At 39.6% G+C, this 23,453-nt stretch overlaps 1 protein-coding gene across 1 annotated transcript in view; it reads left to right on the forward strand.

Moving 5' to 3' along the window:
• Positions 1-8,323: 8,323 nt before the first annotated feature.
• Positions 8,324-23,453, forward strand: part of DDX10 (DEAD-box helicase 10) — a 293,379-nt gene continuing 278,249 nt past the window's right edge. Inside the window, exons 1-6 of the mRNA XM_067750942.1 lie at positions 8,324-8,663; positions 16,495-16,555; positions 18,786-18,916; positions 19,974-20,132; positions 21,188-21,308; positions 22,630-22,819. Of these exons, the coding sequence (XP_067607043.1) occupies positions 8,478-8,663; positions 16,495-16,555; positions 18,786-18,916; positions 19,974-20,132; positions 21,188-21,308; positions 22,630-22,819 (848 nt within the window). The 5' untranslated portion in view covers positions 8,324-8,477. The remainder of the gene's footprint in view (positions 8,664-16,494; positions 16,556-18,785; positions 18,917-19,973; positions 20,133-21,187; positions 21,309-22,629; positions 22,820-23,453) is intronic.

A 23,453-nucleotide genomic window follows, 5' to 3' on the forward strand; every position in this document is an offset into this window, starting at 1 on the left:
TTCATAATAAGTAGTCTTCCCCTCACCGTGGCCACAAGGGCATTTTTCTCAGATCTTTACTTTTTTTTTTTGCGGTACGCGGGCTTCTCACTGTTGTGGCCTCTCCCGTTGCGGAGCACAGGCTCCGGACGCACAGGCTCAGCGACCATACTTCATGGGCTCAGCCGCTCCGCGGCATGTGGGATCCTCCCGGACCGAGGCACGAACCTGTGTCCCCTGCATCGACAGGCGGACTCTCAACCACTGCGCCGCCAGGAAAGCCTGGCAGTTACTTTTAATTGAAAGTAATGTGATGGAAGAAAGAATTCATAAGTATTCCAGAGAATTTGAGGAGTACTAATTGTAGGCCATGTTCTAAAAGCTGATTGTTACAAGGCAGATAAACTGAAAGGAAAACCAACTGCTTGGTGGCTATAAAAACTCAGATTGAATTTGGTCTAATCCCAAGGGAAAGAGAGTACGTGACCCTGAGCTGCCATCTGCTGGCCATGACCAACTAAAAAGAACTAACTGTAAGTTCAATTCCTTACTAAGTGAGAAAAGTGGCAGAGGTTTAGTTTATCTCAGACAAATGATTAGGGCATGAGTTTTCAAATATTTTTACTAGTAGACCTCTTTATCAGAATCTTTATGGTGAGAGCTACAGTAATTTTTACTGATAACTTCCATGAGTGGAGATGGTTTTGTTAGGCTTGTTCGTATTATCTATGGTTCAAATGTGATTCAAGGGCATATGGAGAATTTATTCATTTCTATTTCCGTTTCATATGTTAATCTTTCATAGTTTTATTATTGTGTAATTTTAGTGGCATTAAACTGAACTGATTCAAATTATATAATTAATTATAATCAGCTTCAAGTATTATGATTAATTATAATCTATTAGACCAGAGGTTCCCAAAAAACAATGTGCAGACCAGTTGATCTGGCTGATCACATCAGATTGCCTAGTTTCCATTTCATACTTGCAGAATCAGAATATTTTTGGGTAAAACTGAGGAAGCACTATTTTCTAAAAAAACTCCCTTTGTGATTCTCAGCAAGCTAATTTCAGAGATTATCATACTAGGTTATAAACTCCTTGAGGCAAGGACAATTTCTTATTCATTTTGTATTCTTGAGGCTTAACAATGTCCATCCAGTACACTGTAGGCACCCACAAAAATTAGATAAATGAATGAACAAATGTGTGCAGAGACAAAGTAATTGATTCATGACTCCTGGCAGAGGTTAGAAACACGACAGCTGTGGCCAGAACCTCTTGGCCTTCTAGTTTATGTGTTCTAGCCAATTAGGCAAATATATTTTTGCTGTTGAAAATTTCAGAGATGTTACATACACTCTGGTTCTCTGGGATTAAAGTGGCTGCATGTTGGCCCTGCCAGGTTTTAGAGGATGTGAGTTAAAGAAGATGGAACCAACCTAAGCTGCAACCTCTAAAATTCCATAGAGGTATTGTGTCCTAAGAATGACTTCAGACTGATGATATTTATAAGGCATAAAGAGACAAAGAGGGATTTCTTTATTTGAATAAGCATATACTTTGTTGTAGGGTTATTAATTTCCTTTTCAATAAATAAGTTGACATACAATTGAATTGATTTACCATAAATTATTTGCCTTTTTACATGACAAGAGGACTTAGATGAATCATCTTTTAGCTTCTTAGGCCAAGTTATTCAGCAGCTATGGGACTCTCTTGAACTTAAATATATTTAATTTCAGTACCAATGTAAGAGGCAGTTACATTATAGGGAGCAGAAAAACTTAAACAAAGAACTAATATTGAAGAGATCCTTTCTGTGCCTGGGAAAAAATTGACCGGTAGCAGTTAACTCTAAAACATAACATAGTAAAACTATCAGGGTTTTTCAATTGAAGTATAATTCATGTACAATGTTATATAAATTATAGGTATACAATATAATGAGTCACAATTTTTAACGGTTATATTCCATTTACAGTTATTATATAATGTTGGCTATATTCCCTATGTTGTATTTATAGTTTATTTTATACCTAATATTGATAGTTCGTACCTCTTAATTGCCTGTCTCTCCCTTATTGCCCCTCCCTCCTTCCTTCTCCCCACTGGTAACCACTAGTTTGTTCTCTGTATCTGTGAGTCTGCTTCTTTTTTGTTACATTCACTGGTTTGTGGTGCTTTTTAGATACCACATATAAGTTATATCATACAGTATTTGTCTTTCTCTGTCTGACTTATTTCACTTAGCATAATGTCCTCCAAGTCCATCCATCTTGCTGCAAATGGCAAAATTTCATTCTTTTTATGGCTGAGTAGTATTCCATTGTGTGTGTGTGTACATATATGCCACATCTTCTTTATCCATTCATCTGTTGATGTACACTTAGGTTGCTGCCATATCTTGGCAATTGTAAATAATGCTGCTATGAACATTGGGGTGCATGTATCTTTTTGAATTAGTGTTTTTTTTTTTTTTTCAGATGTATACCCAGAAGTGGAATTGCTGGGTCATATGGTAGTTCTATTTTTAGTTTTTTGAGAAACCTCCATAATGTTTTCCAGCTGCACCAATTTACATTCTCACCAACGCTGTACAAGGGCTCCCTTTTCCCCACATCCTTGCCAACCTTTGTTATTTGTTAAAACTATCAGATTTGTTTAAGAAAATGGGGTGATCCTCTTATTCTGCAGTCAAAATAAGATCCCAAAAGTACATGTTATATAACAATAATTTAGTAATTCCTAGGTAAGCATTAGGTGATTATACAAGGGTACATGCTTCCTTGTTCTTTTTTTTGTGTGTGTGGTACGTGGGCCTCTCACTGTTGTGGCTTCTCCCGTTGCGGAGCACAGGCTCCGGACGCACAGGCTTAGTGGCCATGGCTCATGGGCCCAGCCGCTCGGCGGCATGTGGGATCTTCCCGGACCAGGGCATGAACCCGTGTCTCCTGCATGGGCAGGCAGACTCTCAACCACTGTGCCACCAGGGAAGCCCCGCTTCCTTGTTCTTATAAAATGTCATTAGGCAAAAATAATCAGTGTTGAAATTTAGCAGCTTTTTTGGGTATATATTGTTTTAAATTTTTACAAATTTTTAGATAAAATACAAAGCTCATATAATTTCTTACTAGATATCAGAAACATAATTTTAAATATTAATAGAACCAGAAAACAAAAAGAGGAAGCTATTATAGAGGAAAGTGAAATAATATTATTTGGTTAATTGAGAAAATATAGGGGGGATACAGTACTGGAAAAAATAGTATTTTCATAGACTGTGGAACTGAGAGAAGGGTGGGAATTTACTTACCTCCATGTCAATCAAGACACATGAATTGAAATAAAAACTGGAAGAGAAAAAATTAAATATACATTTGTACCCATGTATTTTCTTCCAATTCAGGTACATGGCCATATAATTTGAATATTAAAGAATAGGTCATTCTTCTTGGAAATTATCTGTGACAAGCAAGAAATCTAAAATTAAAAAATAAAAAACAGCACACGTGGAAGTTTTGGAAACTTTGTAAAAAATACAAACTCTTTCAAAGAGTGAAAACTTACTAGATTCTGTTTATTTTACCTTGAAGGAATGTTTTTATCAAAAGTTATCAAAGAATGAAAAAAAATGCAAATGGATGCAAAGACTCGCATTTATCACATGTTCCTAGAAATGATAAAGAGAATGAAAAAGCACATCAGCAAAATGTTAAATATTCAAAATTGAAATTGGATTTGAAAAGTATATATGCAACTGTTGGTGCTGTGGAATAGAGACTATACTTAGAGGGTAAAATATAAAACCAGATAATTAACACAATAGCAGACTCATTACATGAGATTATTTGAATAAGGCAAGATATGCTAAATATTGCTCAATTGTTTTAGTTATAACCTTCATAGAACCCATGTAAAAGAGATAACAATTACTGTTAGATTTGTGGATTTCTAAAATCCACTCTTTCTGTATATGAACATAGATTTTGCTCAGCAAATGACACAACTGGAGAATTATCAGATCTACATATCTAGTGGGCTACTTGTAAACACAGAACAGAAACCAAAATCATGTCAAGGGAAGAGATCTTTGTGATTTGTGATGATTCTCTCCATGATGAGAGCATGTTGGCCAAAGTAAAGCTTCCCTGAAGGCTGAATTCAAAGTAAATGCCAAAAAAGCTTCTGACAGCAGTGTAGAAATTGTGACCGTGAAAAAAAATACTGTTACCTGACTAAAGTTTGAAATGCTACATTTTTCTTTTTTGCGGTACGCGGGCCTCTTACTGCTGTGGCCTCTCCCGTTGTGGAGCACAGGCTCCGGACGCACAGGCTCAGCGGCCATGGATCAGCCACTCCGCAGCATGTGGGACCTTCCCGGACAGGGGCACGAACCCGTGAACCCGTGAACCCGTGTCCCCTGCATCGGTATGCGTTCTCTCAACCACTGCGCCACCAGGGAAGCCCTGAAATGCTATAGTTTTGAGGTGAAGATGTTACGGCAAATTGAAAATGATCTATCCTTAAGAAAAAAAACATAACTTCTGGTTCATAGGTTGATATTGGAAAAAAATTTGGTTCAAATAATAATTTCAGCAGTAATAATGATATTATTATTAATATACTACTACTACTATTATTCATAGCTTGGAAGTCACAGATATGATAGTGTCACAATTTTGTAAATGAAAAATCAAATGGATTTTGACAGGAAGTTTCTCAAAAAGTAATTCTAGAGAATTCCATATCCCTGTTGTACGTTCTTCAAACTTAATGGTGAAAAACACAGCAAAAATCTTTTTTTATACATTTGAAATTTTCATATCATCTAAGAACTATACATCTACCTTTTAGTTCATTGAAACATGGAAAGGTATTAAAATATTAATTTTGAAATCATTATAAAAATAAATGATGTGAAAGTCCAGTTGAGGTCATCCTGTCACTAAAACTCAATTAGAGGCAATAAACAATGCTCTTTTATAAATTATTGATATTTTTAAAGCTAAATTTTCTGGATAAAGGTTAGAATGCTAGCCAAAGATATACTTTTGAAAATACCTATGTTTAAATGTATTTTCTCAGCACTATTTTTGTATGCCTCTTTTGGTGTGGACATTTTATATTTTAAAACATTTTTATTGAAAATATAACATACCTATAGAAAACGATATAAAACAAGTATAGAACTTATGAAGCATTACGAGGCCAACATTCTTATGACTAGCACCTAGGTCAATAAATAGAACTGTGCCCTCTATTCCCATCATTCTTTGAACTCTTTTTAAAAATTTGTTGGCACCTCAAGACATTCTAGGCTCATCCTGTACTTTTCCTGCCCCATCCCCAGAATTAGTTATTTCTCCAAAGAGCTGTGGTTCATTTGATTGGAAAAAAGGGTATTTACAGACCAAGATCTGGGCGGCAGTTGGGCTCATCACTACTGGGTATCATTGCTTCTATGCTTTTGCAGATAAGATAATCTTTAAAAAACAGTTTTAAAGTACAGAAAGCACATAATGGTCTTTTCAAATTTTAGAGACATATGTAATTTGAAGAATTTTGATGATGAACAACCATAACTATGTAAAAATTAAAGACTAATGATGAATAATATTAAGTGGGTTATAATATATGAGGAACTGATATTACATCCTTCTCCCCCTAAATTTTAATAAAGCCCCTGCCCCCACTGAAGTTTTGCCTGTATTTGTAGTAGTAGTTACCAGGCATATCTCCATATACTTTTTAGCCCTTTGGGGCCTTTTTTTTTTTTTTTAAAGTATTTATTTATTTATTGGCTGCGCCGGGTCTTCGTTGTGGCACGCGGGAACTTTGTTGCTGCGTGCGAGATCTTCTTTGCGGCATGTGGGATCTTTAGTTGCAGTATGCGGGATCTAGTCCCCTGACCAGGGATTGAACTTGGGCCCCCTGCATTGGGAGCGCAGGGTCTTAACCACTGGACCACCAGGGAATTCCCAGGAGCTTTTTGAATATTGGCTGGTAGTGGAGGATGTAGTCTGAAAATTAAAATGTGTTAACAACTATTTAATGTCCTCAATGTCACTGAACATCTGTCTCAGGGTCATTTCTACAGAAAACAGGTTATTGGAGTAAATAAGCATTGAAACCATCATAAAAATGTTATTTTATCCAATCAGGATGTGAATTATTGTTATTACAAATCATTAAATCCATTAGTGACTTTGGAATGTGATATTGAGTTTTTTATTGTGATTAAGCTTTGAATTTTCTTATTTTATGTCAAAAATTTGACATATATAATGAACAAAATAATTTCCATTGAGTTCTATTTAATTTTCTGAATAGTTTCTGTTCTTACACGTGGATACCATGTCTTAACCTTTCTAAAAATATTAATTTTTGAAGATTTATTTTGCTCTTTGCATTCATTTGTTAGTTTTAGCTTCCAACTTTTTAGTTAAAGGATTTCCTCAAATGTTTGGTGGTCTTTGCTTATTATTTCATATATGAGTAAGGCTGATCAGAAACAAGTGTTTGGAAGGCCTTATTAATTGGTAGGTTTCACTGAAGAGCCGGGGGAGGTCAGTGACTTGCCATTTATTTGGTCGCTGCCTAAATGCCATCATATCCAGGTCTTTCTCTTATGCCAGTTGGCTTCCTGAGAGACAAACGGTCCAGTTTTTTGCCTGAGGCATGTATATGTTTGGCTGCTTCAGATTTAGGAGAAAAGTGAGAATTAGAGTTGAGAACCTCATTGTTCTGTATATACCCTTAAAAATTAAAATAATTTTAAAAATTGTGGTAAAGTACACATAAAATTTGCCATTTAAACCAGTTTAAAGTGTATAGTTCAGTGGCATTAAGTATATTCACATCCTTGTGCAACCAACCTCCAGAACTCTTTTCATCTTACAAAACTGAAACTCTCTACCCTCTAAACAGCAATTCCCCATTTCCCCTCCCCCCAGCCCCTGGCAACCACCGTTTTACTTTCCATCTCTATAAATCTGACTACTTTAGGTACCTTATATAAGTGGAATCAGATGGTATTTGTCTTTTTGTGACTGTCTTATCTCATTTAGCCTCATGTCTTCAAGGTTCGTCTACGTTGTAGCATTGTCAGAATTTCCTTCCTTCTTAAGGATGAATAATATTCCATTGTATGCATATACCGCATTTTGTTTATCTACCATTTGTGGATGGACACTTGGCTTGCTTCCACCTTTTGGCTATTGTGAATAATGCTGCTATGAACATGGGAATGCAGGTCTCTTCCAGACCGTGCTTTCAATTCTTTAGTGTGTATATCCAGAAGTAGAATTGCTAGATCTTGTGGTAGTTCTATTTTTAACTTTTAGTGGATGTATATATTCTTTTATATAACCTCTCCATATTGAGCTTTACTCTCTACCACATCTAGTGATTCTTGAGTGTGGAGATTTTCCAGTTCACCTGCTCCCCCACTCCCTCACCCTCCATCCTCTGTTTAGGGAATGGGCTTGTGGTTTGGGCATTCATCTGGCTTTGTGGGGTTGGAAGGGGAATTTGAGGGTCCAAATACTCTACATGGGAACTTTGAACTTAATTTCCCTGTTTTCCTTGCCACAACTCTGCCCTCACCCCTCTCTAGTGTATATTTGTGCGCTAGGTAAATGTACCAGAAAAACCAATTCACTGAAAGCCAATTCACTTAAATGGCCAACTTGCAAATAACTTTTCTTTTAATTCTTTATTTTTACTTATTTTGTCTTCATGATAGCCTTTTAAGGCAATTCAATTTGACCCTGCTCCAGTTCCCTACTGCTGCAGCTACAGTCTGACGGGCTAGAAAAAGGGGAAAACACAGAAGGACATAAGAAGAATACAGAATATTCATTTTTATTCCTACGGAGTTACCCTGCAGTGGACAGAAATCAGAAGTTGTTAACTAGCTGTTTGATTTTGGGGCAAACCATTCGGCTCCCTGGGCTGAAACATGCAAAACGAGGATCACAATTATAATTCACAGATGGGTGTGTGTATATGTGTGTGTGGCGGGGGGTGGGGCGGTGTGTGTCTGTGTGTGTGTGTGGCGGGGGGTGGAGGGGCGCGCAGTGGTGTTAGCGCCCGGTTCGCGGAGGAAAACCCAGAGCAAAGTTACGGCCTTTAAGTATTAAGTTGTACGACCTCACCATAGTAACAGCAACTAGCACGCATGCGTGTATTTAAAGCGCCGGCGTGCTTTAGGAACCACTCAGCCCCGCCCTCTTCCTCAGATTGCCCGGTTTCCGTTTCCCCCGAGCCTGCTCCGCTCCGCTCTGTGGATTCCGAGTCGCCAATCACCGCCCACTTTTTTCTAGCTGTGAACACCGCGCATGCCCACGTTTCGAAAGCCCGGGGGCGGGCTTGTGGTTTCGCGTATGCGTAGTCGTCCTCTTTCCCCACGCTGGTTCCTCGTCGTCTTAGTGCCGTACGTCCTCCTGGCCTGATCTCGTGTTTGGGCACCGTGTGCGCTGTCGCCACCGCCGCGATGGGTAAAACTTCCGCCTCTCAGGGTCCAGGAGCTCGGCCCGACCCGGTGCGGAGCTTCAATCGTTGGAAGAAGAAACACAGCCACAAGCAGAGCCGAAAAAAACAGTTGAGGAAGCAGCTGAAGAAGCCCGAGTGGCAGGTCGAGCGCGAGGTTATCAGCCGCCTCATGCAGAACTTTGAGAAGGTGAGGCCGGCGCCGGGGAGGGGGCGCGGGCCGGCTGCGGGGCTACATGTCCCTGCCGCGCTGGGCTGCACAGACGAGGGGGCCGACCTGTCACTGGTACCCTGCCTGGGGAGCAAGCCGTTAGTTCCGGAGAAGGGAGTGGGGTGAGAGGTGCCACCCGGGGCCCTGTTGAGGCCACAGGTGGGCTGCTGGGTGCCACAACCCAGGCCTCCTGACCGTCCAGGCCGCTCTTCTGCTCACCACACTTGTCTTGATAAAATGATGGAAATGCAGTGGTACTTAAGCATAGGGAGATTAATTGCTATAATAGGTATTAGAAATATTCATAATACTAACAACAGTAATGGTAAATAATGACACATTTTAAGCCACTCACCATGTGCTTCCCATTAATTATTTGACTTGATCTGAGGCATTGGGTCTTATTTCCATTTTACAGATGAGAACATTGAGGCTCCAAGAGGGTAAGAAACTTGTCTGGAACCTAGACTCATGTCTTTATGATTCCAAAGCCTTTGCTTTTTAATCGTTATGCTAGTCTTGCATCTCTCATCACCATCCTTCCTATGCTTATTTTTTCTACTTGTTTCATGTCCCCATCCAATAATTGCTATAGAAAAGCTGGACTCATGGTCTGTTTCTGGTACCTGCCATCCCACAATGTAGCTGATGTTCCCAGATGAATGTAGTAGTTATCCTGTAGTTATCATTTTCTTTTTTTTTAATTTTTTGCGTTATGCGGGCCTCTCACTGTTGAGGCCTCTCCCATTGCGGAGCACAGGCTCCGGACGCGCAGGCTCAGCAGCCATGGCTCACGGGCCTAGCCGCTCCGCGGCATGTTGGATCTTCCCGGACCAGGGCACGAACCCGTGTCCCCTGCATCGGCAGGCGGACTCTCAACCACTGCGCCACCAGGGAAGCCTCTGTAGTTATCATTTTGACTTCTAGATCTCTTCCCAGCTCACGCTTCTTGGGGCTGCCACTACCCCTTCTTTTCCTTCCTCCTAAATTCCACGTCTGTTGGCCTTCACCCACCTCACGTAGCCTTTCAGTGATTGCCCCCTTCTAGTGCAGTGTAATCGGGGATTTAACATATGGAATATATCTGGAATTAAAGTCATCATGTGTCATGCTGGTATAGCTTTTCTTTAAACAACTATTAGATCAAAAGTAAGGTTAGATGGAGCTTAGAGTTTGTTTTGGGCTTTTAAGTTAAGATGATGATTTGATTCTGGCTTTTGGTTGCCCGATGAGTGACTTTGGGCAAGTTACTTTGCTTCTCTTGTCTTTAAAAGGCATAATAATATCTACCTTATAAGTTAATGGGCAGTTAGTAAGAATGCATGTAAAGTATTCTGCACAATGCCTGACGCATAAATATTCCATATATAACCTGTTACATTATTACTGCTGCTGTATACACAGCACCTCAAGAAGCCACTGTAAGGTAAATTACTGTCAGATTGCATTTTGGGCCCTTCTTCATCTGACTGGAATTACTTCAGGAGGAGAGCCTCATCCCTTGCTTCTTCTCACTCTGTTCTCTTCTCTTGTGTAATCCCAAGGTTTATTCTTGTGACTCTTCCTTCTTGCATTCTACCCAGAGCTCTTCTGAGTTCATATCCTTTTTTTTTTTTCTGACTGTGCTGGATGTCTTTATTTGTGTCATAGGATACCTTAAATGCTGCAGATCTAAAACTGAGTTCATTATCTTTTTCTTCTAAATTCACAATCCTGTGTATTATTTCCGTATTGCCACCATGGCAAATTACCACAAATTTGTTGTCTAAAAACAACAGGAATTTATTCTCTTACAGTTCTGGAAGCCAGAAGTCTGAAATCAGTTTCACTGGGCTGAAATCAAGGTGTCAGTGGGGACACACTCCCTCTAGAGGCTCTAGGGGAAATTCTGTTTCTTGCTGCTTCTAGCTTCTGGTGGATGTATTCATTGGCCTGTGGCTGCATTACTCCAGTCTCTGCCTCCATGGACACACTGCCTTCTCCTGTTCTATGTCAAATCTACCTGTATCCTTTTTTTGTAAGGGTACTTTTGATCACATTTAGGGTTTACTCAAATAATTGAGGATAATCTCCCCATCTCAAGATCGTTAGTTACTGTGCAAAGTCTCTTTCGTCATGTAAGATAATATCCACAGTTCCGGAGATTAGGATATGGGCATATTTGGGGACCATTATTTAGGCTACCCCATCCTAGCCCCACCACTTAAGCAGACTGATGAGCTAGAAACCTAGGAGTAATCCTAGAGGCCTCCGTCTTACCACTCTTACATTCAGTTAGTCACAGTGGTGATTAACTCTGCTTCTTAAATTTCTCAAATGCTTCTCCATCGCCAGTGCCATACCTTAGTTCAGGCTCCATCATCTCTTGCCTGGGTTACTACAGTAGCTATTGCTTGTAACATGGGTCAGCAGACTTTTCCTGTAAAGGACAGGACAGTAAATGGTTTTAGCTTTGCAGGTTGTAAGGGTGGAACTACTCAACTCTGCCATTGTAACACAAAAGCTTGCCATGGAAATACTTAAATGGGCATAGCAAAACTTCAGTTACTAAAACAGGTGGTGGGATTTGTCCCTTAGGCCTTACTGCCTTCTAATCTGTCTTCCATATTTGCTAGAATGTTTATTTCCAAGATGAGATCCAATTGTTTTACTCCTGATTAAAACCCTTCCTTGGCTCACAGTTATTTTCAGGAAAGTGGTCAAACACTTCAATGTGTCAGCGTGTTCTAGTCCAGTGAAAGAGTAAGTTATTTGTGGTCAGGCAGACCTGGTTTAAATCTCACTCAGTTCAGGTGTTGACTCGCCGAATTTCTTTATGTCCCTGTGTCTCAGTTTCTTTATTCAACAGAGATTATTAACCACCCAGAGTGTTGTAAGGCTAAGATGAGGTGATGTATATAAACCAAGTGGTATGTGGTAGGCACACATGAAAGAACAACCTGCACTTTTGTGAATTGGCCATGCTCCTTGATGCTTCTTGTCCTGGTACTTGATGTTTCCACTGCTTGCAGTGAGCAGTCCCATTTCCCCAACCCTAGGGACACCTACTCATCCTCCAAGATTTACCTCCAGCTTCTCTTCCTGACCTCCTCAGGTAGGGTTAGGGCTGCTGTGTGTCCGTAGCATTTTGTATATGCCTTTATTATAGCAGTCATCAGCAGGCTGTGATGACTGGCTTTAACTTCTTTGTCAACTCTACCACTAGGTCATTGATGATATACCTGCTTTGCTCTCCCCAAAGATGGGTCCCACAGTGCTTGTCCTTGAGAAGACCTTTAGTGTTTAGATGTTTGGTGCACACTGACCTTTTCCAGGTGGCTTTATTCTGCTCGGTAACGTGGGTCCGTTCTTTTTGGTCTCTTGTTTTAATAATAATTATTAACATTTATCAAGTTTTTATACATGTTGATTTGCCATATTCTCAAAACAAACAACCCTATGAGATAGTCCCCATTATATAAGTGAGGAAACTTTAAGACACAGCAAGGCTAAATAATTTGCACTACATTAAACAGGAAGTGAAAATGCTATTGATAGTAAGGGGAAAAGTTCTAATCCAGCGGGTATAGGTCTGATGCCAGGGCTCCAGACCACCATGCTTTACTGTGTTGCACAAATGTTTAAATCCCAATCTTTTCACTAAGTTGAAGAAACATTTTTTTTCCTGCTAAGTATTGTTCTGTTTTTTTTTTTTTAAGTTTTAGAAATATTTTCTTAAGAAATAAATGCAGCATGGAATCAGTTGCCATGGCTAGCAATACTAGAATACAACCAGAGAAGATTGTATGTAAAAAGGGGCAGACCCTACCATATGGCTCTCAGATGGTAGAATTTGTGCATAGAAGTTTTATTACAGTGGACAGTACACAGGTGGTGCTCAGTAGCCTCACTGGTGAAATACTGAACAATTTGATTCAGAGACATTTTGGAACATTTTGACAGGTTGTTGTTGAGGCTTAGGTAAAAGTAGGTGGAAAAAAAATACCTGTCTGTATCTCAAGGGAGGTGGGATGGGGTTGATACATTTTGACAGATGTAATGCTAGTAAGTATGTGCAGTGCTCTGGAGTTAAAGGATGGTGTAATCGGGGAAAAAGGTTGAGTTATTATGTGCAGAGCCCTTTCTGGCCAGATGACTTAGAGAAAGGTTTTTCCTCTGGGCACGCTACCCTTCTTCCTGGTGGTTGCAGCCTCAGGCCTGGCTGGTGGAGCTGAAAGTGGGCTGGATTTCAGCACCCACACCTCAGCCTTACCAGATGCCTTTGGGTAGGACATGAACTGTACAGCAGTTTGTGGTAGCCATGAGTGGAGCCAGTTCTTGAATGATGTGTTCTCCAGGTGGAAAGGATTGGCAAGGACATTGTAGGTGGAGGGAGCAACAGGAGGAGATACAAAAAGATGTGAAAATACATGCTGTTCTTTGAGGGGGACATACTCCTTGGAGTGTGATATGTGTTCCAAAATTGGCTTCAGATGAGGTTGAAGAAGAGGATTGAAAGTAGACTGAATGGCTTTGGAGGCTGTAGTAGGTAGAATAATGACCTCCTAAAGACGTCAGCATCCTAATCCTCAGACCTGTGAATAAGTTACATGGCAAGGGGTAATTCAGGTTGCTAATCAGCTGACTTTAAAATATGTTGGTTGATCTGGATTATCCAAGTGGACTCAGTGTAATCATCCAATGGCCCTTAAGTGTGGAGGAGAGAGGCAGAAGAGTCAGTGTCAGAGCACTGTGAAGTGAGAGACTTGACTGTCCATGCTGGCTGGCTTTGAAGATGGGAGGGGGCCATAAGCCAAGGAATGTGGGCAGCCTCTAGAAGCTGGAAAAAGCAAGGAAATGGATTCTCTCCTAAAGTTACCCAAAAGAATGCAGCCCTGCCAACTCCTTGATTTTAGTTGAGTAAGACTGGTTTTGGACTTCTGACTTCCAGAATTGTAAGTAATAAATTTATATTGGTTTAAGCCACTGTTCTTGGTAATTTGTTACAGCAACAGTAGGAAACTTATATAGAGGCTGTCTTTAAAAGCTTTATCTAGAAGCAATGGTGAGTTTCAGGGGACAATTAGAGAATATATCCAAACTGTAAAGGGTCTGGAGGCTAGACTGTTGGTATAGTCTAGATCTTGGGTCCTCTGAGAGGCAGATGCCAAGATGGGGTTAAGTGAATTGGAATTTATTGGGGGAAAGTGTCTATAAAGGTAAAGGAGAGGGAACAGGAATAGGGAGGGAAAGGAAAGAGGACAGGAGGAGGGGGTAGGAGGCACGTAGGCTGCAGCACTGTTTTCAGAAAGCTGACAGGATGTCCTCAAACCAAAGTTGCGCATAGAGGAATCCCCTGTCCTGTGGGAATGGGCACTGCTGCTGTGCTTGGTCATTGACTGGGTGCAGGCCAGGCAGGCATGGCTTTTTCAGTGGTGGCTCTAGAGCGGTGACAGCTGGCATTTATCAGTCAGCTCTCTTCCCGAAGTGGGAACTCTGGGTGGCTTATTTCTAAGGCCACTGTGTAGGGTGTGTGTTCTAGAGGGGCTGATGGAGAGCTGGGGATTGAAGCTTATGGAGAAATGTTGAACTATTTGTTTAGTAATGGTTTTCACTTGCTGAATGACTCAAGCTCTCCTCACCTAGGATTCATTTAGATTTTTTATTGTAATCAGCTATGCTATATCGGAACTCTGCTTTCTAATCTGATTTTGTTTTTTCCTTAATCAGAATTTGGTCTGGTGTAATTTGAAGTAGATTGCTTTTCTTCTCTTGATTGCAATAGGTGGAGCATTCTAGGAAGTTTTAAATACTTTTTCCTCCCTGCTTCGGGATGTAAAAGCATCATTCACATTTGTGAAAAAAAGACAGTTGGAAGAAGTATAAGAGAGTGGTTAAGTAATATCCACCCTGTTCTCCTTTCCTCTGCCCCCTCTAACTTTTCCACCAATGCTGGGACGTTCTTAATAAGTACCGTCACTGAAAGATCTGTTCTTTGATTTCAGAAGAATGATGATACAGATTTTTAGAGGTTTTGATTGATAGAGATGTTATGATTTTTCTAAGAGTGATTTTTTTTCTAAGAAAAGAAAAGGATGAAGGGAAGGGGAAAGAGAGTTTTATTTTTTTTGTAGGAACCATAGCCATCTTCTGCTGTGGCTTCCTAGTGTTCCTTGGACTATAATTGACAGTCTTCTAGAACATGGTTGGCAGAATTTTTCTGTGAATATTAAGATAGTGAATATTAAGTTTTGTGGGCCAGATGGTCTCTGGCACAACTACATAGACAGTATGTAAATGAATGGTTGTAGTTGTGCTCCAGTAAAACTGTATTTACAAAAACAGGGAAGAAAAGATTGGGCTTGTGGGCCATAGTCTGCTGACCCTTGTTCTAGACATCAGTGGAGTAAAAAATGTCCTTTTTGTTTCTTTGGTGACCTCTTTCTAAGCGTATGGTGTGCAGTTTTATGTTGTAATGGTTGGTAGAGTACTGGAATAGTTTGTTTCTTCCAGACTTTCCCTTTAGGAGGTTGATAGACTTTAGAAAGATATGCAGTCCTTTGTCTGAGTAGCCCACTTTGCCTGTGGGCTGTATCTATGATGGGGATTAAAGAGTGTGTTGCCCGTCTAGCTCCTGTAAGCATTCTACTTGCTGTGAAAACAGATTTTTAGCTGATAATACCACAAGTGCAGGGTGGACCGCACCTGATTTTATTGTCTGGTTTGGGAGATTACTTACCTCCTAATTTAGGTTCCTTGATAGGACAGGATATTATTTGAATAAAATTTTCTCCTTCTACTGTTCGTACACTGATTCTGCCTCCTCTCCAGTGTTATCTGGAATGAGTTGTAGGGATTAAGGCAATGTTTTAATAATTATGTTTTCATCATTTGAGGCCAGAGAATAACCCTGTCTGGACTACATTAAGAATCTATAGACTAAAATGAAATACAAGCTGTCATCCCTTTACTGCCTGGAGTGTAATTTTAATAAATGAACCTTACAAATGCAGCTTTCCCCTTTTGTGAATCATGAATAATTTGGCAGCACATTCCCAGATCTGAGTAGTTCCTACTTTCAGCATCTATGATAAAATAATTCTCCTGAGCATCCGAAATGAAATTCAGAAAATTGGGTTTATGCTAATGAAGAACATCAGTGATGAACATTTAGGTAATGTAAAGTTAAAGGGCAAAATGTTACTTTTTGTGACTTCAGATCATGACAGAGACACTTTCCCTGGTTATTGTTAAATAATACCCCTCCTCCAGTATACCCCCAAATGAGTAGTTGTCAGGTTGCGTTTGAAAGGTTTGTGCTAGCAAGATATATTTCTGCACCTAACTTCAAGTTAGTCTCCAAAGTGTGTAAAGAGAAGTTTTCTCATCGTGGTCTGTGGTTTATAGTCATTTTGCCCTTGACTTCCTAGACTGATATTCTTTGAAGGATGGGATGAAGGGAAATTTTCTTCCTAAAATTGATGTGATGATGACTTATTGTATTGTTAACATTTTAGAGGTGTTCGAAGATAGTGAAGATAGGTGTGTGTGTGTGTGTGTGTGTGTGTGTGTGTGTTGAGTGAATGAAGTTTTTTTTTAACCAGTTGAAATGGTTACAGAGTTATATTTTTGATGATAGCTTCTTCAAGGCATATTTCTTTTCAGAAGGAATGATAGTTTTTACTTAGAAGTGATGATTGAATTCAATACCGCAGTACCAAGGATGCGCTAGGCAGCACAATGTAGACAAAAATTAGTTTTGTTGTAAAATAAATGAATTATGCAGTATGTTATTTTGCCTTATCTCACATAGTCCCCTTTTACTTTTCAGATAAATGTAAATGAAATTACAAGATTTTCAGATTTCCCCTTGTCCAAAAAAACACTGAAAGGTAGGTTCATGGTGATCTTGGGACATATTGTTGGATTTCTTGATGGTTTTTTTAAATGGAAAAATGTTTAGAGAAAGTTTAACCTGAAAAAAGTCTTATTTTGTTGGACTTAATGAAATTTAAAAGGTTTTGCACAGCAAAGGAAACTATAAACAAGACGAAAAGACAACCCTCAGAATGGGAGAAAATATCTGAAAATGAATCAACGGACAAAGGATTAATCTCCAAAATATATAAACAGCTCAGGCAGCTCAATATTAAAAAAACAAACAACCCAGTCAAAATATGGGCAGAAAACCTAAATAGACATTTCTCCAAAGAAGACATACAGATGGCCAAGGGGCACATGAAAAGCTGCTCAACATCACTAATTATTAGAGAAATGCAAATCAAAACTACAGTGAGGTATCACTTCACACCGGTTAGAATGGGCATCATCAGAAAATCTACAAACAACAAATGTGAGAGGGTGTGGAGAAAAGGGAACCCTCTTTCACTGTTGGTGGAATGTAAATTGATACAGCCACTATAGAGAACAGTATGGAGGTTCTCTAAGAAACTAAAAATGGAATTACCATATGACCTAGCAGTACCACTACTGGGCACATACCCAGAGAAAACCATAATTCAAAAAGACACATGCAGGGGCTTCCCTGGTGGCGCAGTGGTTGAGAGTCTGCCTGCCGATGCAGGGGACACGGGTTCATGCCCCGGTCCAGGAAGATCCCACATGCTGTGGAGCGGCTAGGCCCGTGAGCCATGGCCGCTGAGCCTGCGTGTCCGGAGCCTGTGCTCCGCAACGGGAGAGGCCACAACAGTGAGAGGCCCACTTACCGCAAAAAAAAAAAAAAAAAAAAAAAGACACATGCACCCCAGTGTTCACTGCAGCACTGTTTACAATAGCCAGGTCATGGAAACAACCTGAATGCCCATTGACAGACGAACGGATAAAGATGTGGTTCATATATACAATGGTATATTACTCAGCCATAAAAAGGAAAGAAAGTGGGTCATTGGTAGAGACATGGATGGACCTAGAGACTGTCATACAGAGTGAAGTAAGTCAGAAAGAGAAAAACAAATATCATATATTAACACATATATGTGGAACCTAGAAAAATGGTACAGACGAACCAGTTTGCAAGGCAGAAATAGAGACACAGATGTAGAGAACAAACGTATGGACACCAAGCGGGGGAAAGCGGGGGGTGGTGGTGGTGGTAGTGGTGGGATGAATTGGGAGATTGGGATTGACATATATACACTAATATGTATCACATAGATAACTAATAAGAACATGCGGGCTTCTCTGGTGGCGCAGTGGTTGAGGGTCTGCCTGCGGATGCAGGGGACACAGGTTCGTGCCCCGGTCCAGGAGGATCCCACGTGCCATGGAGTGGCTGGGCCCGTGAACCATGGCCGCTGAGCCTGCGTGTCCGGAGCCTGTGCTCCACAATGGGAGAGGCCACAACAGTGAGAGGCCCGTGTACTGCAAAACAAAAACTAAAACAAAAAAAATCATGCTATATAAAAAAATAAAATAAAATTTAAAAAAATCTTATTTTGATATCATGAAAACCTATAACAAGAAACATTATTAATTTATTTAAGTTTTACCAATTTGTCATTCTCATTCTTTCTGGACTGGTTAAAAAACAGTAGTAAAAAACCAAGGTGCCAGGGCCTCTGAATAATTAAAATGTTTAAAATAAGCAAGAGAATAAACAAAAATGTGTCACCTTTTGTATTGATTTGCTAGTGCCACCAGAACAAAATAACACAGACTAGGTGGCTTAAACAACAGAAATTTATTTTCTCATTGTTCTGGAGGTCAGAAGTCTAAGATCAACGTGCTGGCAGGGGTGGTTTCCTCTGAGGGCCATGATGGAAGGATATGTTCCAGGCCTCTCTCCTTGGCTTACAGATGGTTGCCTTCTGCTGCCTCTCAAAGTAGTTGTCCCTCTGTGTACTCACCCTAGTGGTTTTTGTGTCCAAATTTTCCCTTCTTATAAAGACATCAGTCAGATTGGATTTGGGCCCACCCTAATGGACTCATTTTAACTTAATCACCTCTTTAATCACCTGTGTCTGAATACAGTCACATTCTAAGTACTGGGGATTAGGGGTTCAACATATGAATTCTGCGATTGAGGGGGTGCCCAATTCAGCCCATAGTACTGTTCTACAGGGATGCTCTAAAGTGTCATTTTCTTCCTGTCCATACTGGCAGGTTTGCAAGAAGCGCAGTACCGTTTGGTAACTGAGATACAGAAGCAGACCATTGGGTTGGCATTGCGAGGTAAAGATGTCCTTGGAGCTGCCAAAACTGGATCTGGCAAGACTTTGGCTTTCCTTGTTCCAGTAAGTAGTTTTTTCATGTTGGGTCAGATCCTTTGTTATATGATTTTAAAACATTCTGTGCCTAGATAGAAATAACTACGTGAAGAGTTCTTTCATGTTGGGTTTCCCTGGCTAGAATGCAAGCTTTATCAGACTGGTGCCACATCTGTCTTGTTCTCTACTGTATCCCCCATGTCCTAGCACAGCACCTTGCACAGGATGGGCACTCAATAACTTACTGAATGAATGAATTATCGTGTGCCGACAAGCCTGAATTCCTGAAGGATGTAGGGGTGGCAGGTTCCAGGGTGGCAGGTCAGAATGGTTCTTCTCTGCAATGAGCCCGGTGGCATGGCAGGGAAGGCTGTTTCTGTACTCACCCTTTCAAACCTGCCAATCGCATTTATACTTGCCACCTGTTTAGGATAAAGCTAAAATTGCTCACTTTAAGGAAATTGGGTCATTCATTGAGAATTTTCCAGGACATTGATATCTATCTTTTATAGCAGTAGAACAATAGAGCCTCTTAGGAATTCACTTATATCTGTTATGCAGTTGGTCTCGTAATTTTTAATTCCTGCTAAATAATCAGCTCAGAAAAATCACATTTGATTTTTTGTTCCAAGTGTTAAAAAAACATTTTTCTCTTAAATTCTATTTTTTATAACAACATCTTTCTACAACTAGAAAATTCAGTCACTGTATAACTACGGCAGTTACACAGAGTTTAATGTGGTTTCTGTTCAGAAAATTGTGACAAATATTTTTCTGAAATCTGTTTTAATGGACTGTGGGCTATACAGACCTTTCACTGATTGTCATCTCCTCATGGCATGTCTCTGGTAGCATCTGCACTGCCATGGGGCTTCTTTTCCTCTATGATTGGGGGAGGATGCTTCTGGTGCATAGAAGAAAAAGAAAAAACAAAGCAAACAGTTTCTTCTTTCTGATTAAGACTCATGACAGGTATACTTTCTGCTTGGAAGGTGCCTTTGATTTGGGGGGGCAAGGTTAACTCAGGAGTCAAAAAGTTGCCTCTCTAAAGGACTTATTGAACGTGAATTTGTTCTTTTTTGAGGTGCTGGAAGGCTTGTATCGTCTGCAGTGGACCTCAGCAGATGGGCTGGGGGCTCTGATTATATCACCTACAAGAGAACTGGCCTATCAGACCTTTGAGGTTCTCCGAAAAGTAGGGAAGAATCATGACTTTTCAGCTGGCCTCATCATTGGCGGAAAGGTTTGTCTTTTTGTCCTTGTCCTTCTTTCTTTCCTTCTATAACTTATTTATGTTGGAGCACTGTGGCAGTTGACCGGGAAGAGGTAGAGATATCATCTAAACAGAGGCTGGCCCCTTAGACAGGAGGTGGCAGCATCCTGGTGTGGTCACTATCATCCAGAATATGTTTGTCAGTTTTGCAGGTCCAGAAAGTCTGCTTTGTCAGGGTATCTGGATTGATCAGATTCTCTGAGACTAATTAATTCTAATTAGCCTGTAAATCTATTTGTTAATATTCATTGGAAAAGGTACATTTCAGTATGTAGACTAGTTCCTTTCAATAAAGTATCTAGGAGGTTGAATAATTCAGAACATTGCTGGGTCAGCAGCAGAAGAAAGGAAGGTAGAACGTAGTTTTGAGGAGTGTTTATTTTAGGTTATAGTAAAGTCTGCTGCTCCACTTCTCTTTCTTCTGGTTTACCTGGACTACTTGTCTTGGCTAGAGTCTCTTCTAGATTGTGAGGAATTCTTGAATTTATATGCAAATATGCACAAAAAAGGAAGAGTATCACAAGCCCTCACATACTCATGTACCTATCACCCAGCTCTAACAACTAACATTCTGTGGCTCTTGTTTCGAGGAGAGATATTCTAGAATGTGGAGAAGTCAGCTCTTGTTTTCAGTCCATGAAGTGCAGTGAGTGGTGTCAGAGAGCCTGTTCAGTGCCCCTGGGTTCTGACTTAAAAGAATGGGTATAATTCTAGTTTTTAAGTGGGTTCTGGCAGACACAGGAGGAAATAAAGACTTGGAGCAGTCATATATTTTTCTTGGCTTCAAAATCCCAGATATGATTAAGAATCTAGAGGAGCTCTGAACTCCTTAGGTCTTCACTAAGGACTTTTTTTTTAGCCCAGAAATTTGGATGTGCTATAAAAATAGAAGGGAGAAATTACATTTACTTCTAGAGTATTTACATTGCTATGATGAAATGCCACATGCAGATGGCTTGTATAGTTCTGCTACACAGGCTGCTCAGTGATGGGTCTGTGTAATCAAAAGAAACAACTGTTTTCAGGATCTGAAACACGAAGCCGAGAGGATCAATAACATAAATATACTTGTTTGCACACCGGGTCGGCTTCTTCAACACATGGATGAAACGATATGTTTTCATGCTACCAATCTCCAGATGTTAGGTGAGTCTAATATATCTCTAATGAAAAAAATCTCAGGCTTAGGAGTGAGCGCTCATAAATTTTAATGATAGAAATATTTCATTGAATAAATATTGTGACTAAAAATCTGAGAAATAACTTGAAGCAATTTTTTGGCATATGGTTCTAAATCCAGAGAGTACAACTCAGACTTTTTTTTTTAATATCTTTATTGGAGTATAATTGCTTTATAATGTTGTGTTAGTTTCTGCTGTATAACAAAGTGAATCAGCTACATGTATACATATATCCCCATATCCCCTGTCTCTTGAGCCTCCCTCCCACCCTCCCTATCCCACCCCTCTAGGTCGTCACAAAGCATCAAGCTGATCTCCCTGTGCTATGCAGCAGTTTCCCACTAGGCATCCATTTTACATTTGATAGTGTATATATTTTTAATGCTACTCTCTCACTTTGTCCCAGTTTCCCCTTCCCCTGCCCTGTGTTCTCAAGTTCGTTCTCTACATTTCCACCTTTATTCTTGCCCTGCCACTAGGTTCATCAGTACTGTTTTTTAAGATTCCGTATGTGTGTGTTAGCATACGGTATTTGTTTTTCTTTTTCTGACTTACTTCACTCTGTATGACAGACTCTAAGTCCATCTACCTCATTACAAATAACTCAATTTCATTCCTTTTTATGGATGAGTAATATTCCATTGTATATATGTGCCACATCTTTATCCATTCATTTGTTGATGGGCATTTAGGTTGCTTCCATGTCCTGGCTATTGTCAGTAGTGCTGCAGTGAACATTGTGGTACATGTAACTTTTTTTTTTTTAACATCTTTATTGGAGTATAATTGCTTTACAATGGTGTGTTAGTTTCTGCTTCATGTAACTTTTTGAATTACTGTTTTCACTGAGACCATTTTTAAATCAAAATAGAAAGAGATAAGCCCTCTTTTCTGTATGAAATTAGACACCTCAGTATTTGACACTGCTAAGAGTTATCTTTTAAGGTACATCTACTTATGATGTTACCTAATGTGTATTTTTTAAAATCAACTTCGGAATAATTCTAGATTTATAGAAAAGTTGCAGTGATAGTTCAGAACGTTCCTCTATATCCTTCCGTCCCTCATTTTCCCCCTGTGTAACATCTTATATAACTTTGGTACCTTTGCCAAAACGAAGTGATTAACATTGGCATATGTATTTAATATACAGACTTTTTTTCGATTTTACCAGTTTTTCCACGAATTTCCTTTTTCTGTTCTAGAATCCAGTGCAGAATACCATATTGCATTTAGCCTAACGTGTATCTTAAATATTGTTGTTCAACTTGCATCTCTCTTTTTAGTTCTTGATGAAGCAGATAGAATCTTGGATATGGGCTTTGCTGATACCATGAATGCTATTATTGAAAACCTTCCCAAGAAACGTCAGACTTTGCTTTTCTCAGCTACACAAACCAAATCTGTAAAGGACCTTGCACGCTTGAGTTTGAAAAACCCTGAGTATGTTTGGGTTCATGAAAAAGCAAAATACAGGTATGTACTATTTGAAACCATATTTGATTCAATCACAATCAGTGTTCTCTCTTTTTAGATTAAGAATTTGACATTTCAAATTAATACTACTTTTCTAGGAAAGAAAACATTATTTTATATTGTTGACTAAATATGCAAAGCATAGAAAGTATATTGGTAAAAATTATTTAAATTCTCTATGCACCTTTAAATGTGTGACTACTCTAATGCAATATTTTCCAAAATGTGTGACTACTCTAATGCAATATTTTCCAAAATGAACAAATTCCCCCATAAAATAGGGGTGAGGTGGGGAAATGCATACCTAGATAGATAAATAGCAAATGTTGAGTTAAGGTAAAGCAGTGTTCTTCAAGACTTCTCAGAACCTTTAATATTTTCTTGGACATTGTGATTCTTCAAAGCAGTGGGAGATGAATAAAGCTTTCTGCATTTACTGAAATTATTTTGGTACAGAATCATTCTTTTTAGCTGTATTATGCGGGACTAATGTGCTATGGAACACATTTTATCAACTGCATTAATATTTAGCAAAATACCTTTCTGTTTAAAACATTGCAGCAATGTTTTGTGTTGGTCTCACTAAAACTGGAAAGTAAGGTGTGTGTGTCTATGTGACAGTAAAAGGTGTGTG

The sequence above is a fragment of the Pseudorca crassidens genome, chromosome 9, assembly GCF_039906515.1.
Source record: "Pseudorca crassidens isolate mPseCra1 chromosome 9, mPseCra1.hap1, whole genome shotgun sequence".
Classification (NCBI taxonomy): Eukaryota; Metazoa; Chordata; class Mammalia; order Artiodactyla; family Delphinidae; genus Pseudorca; species Pseudorca crassidens.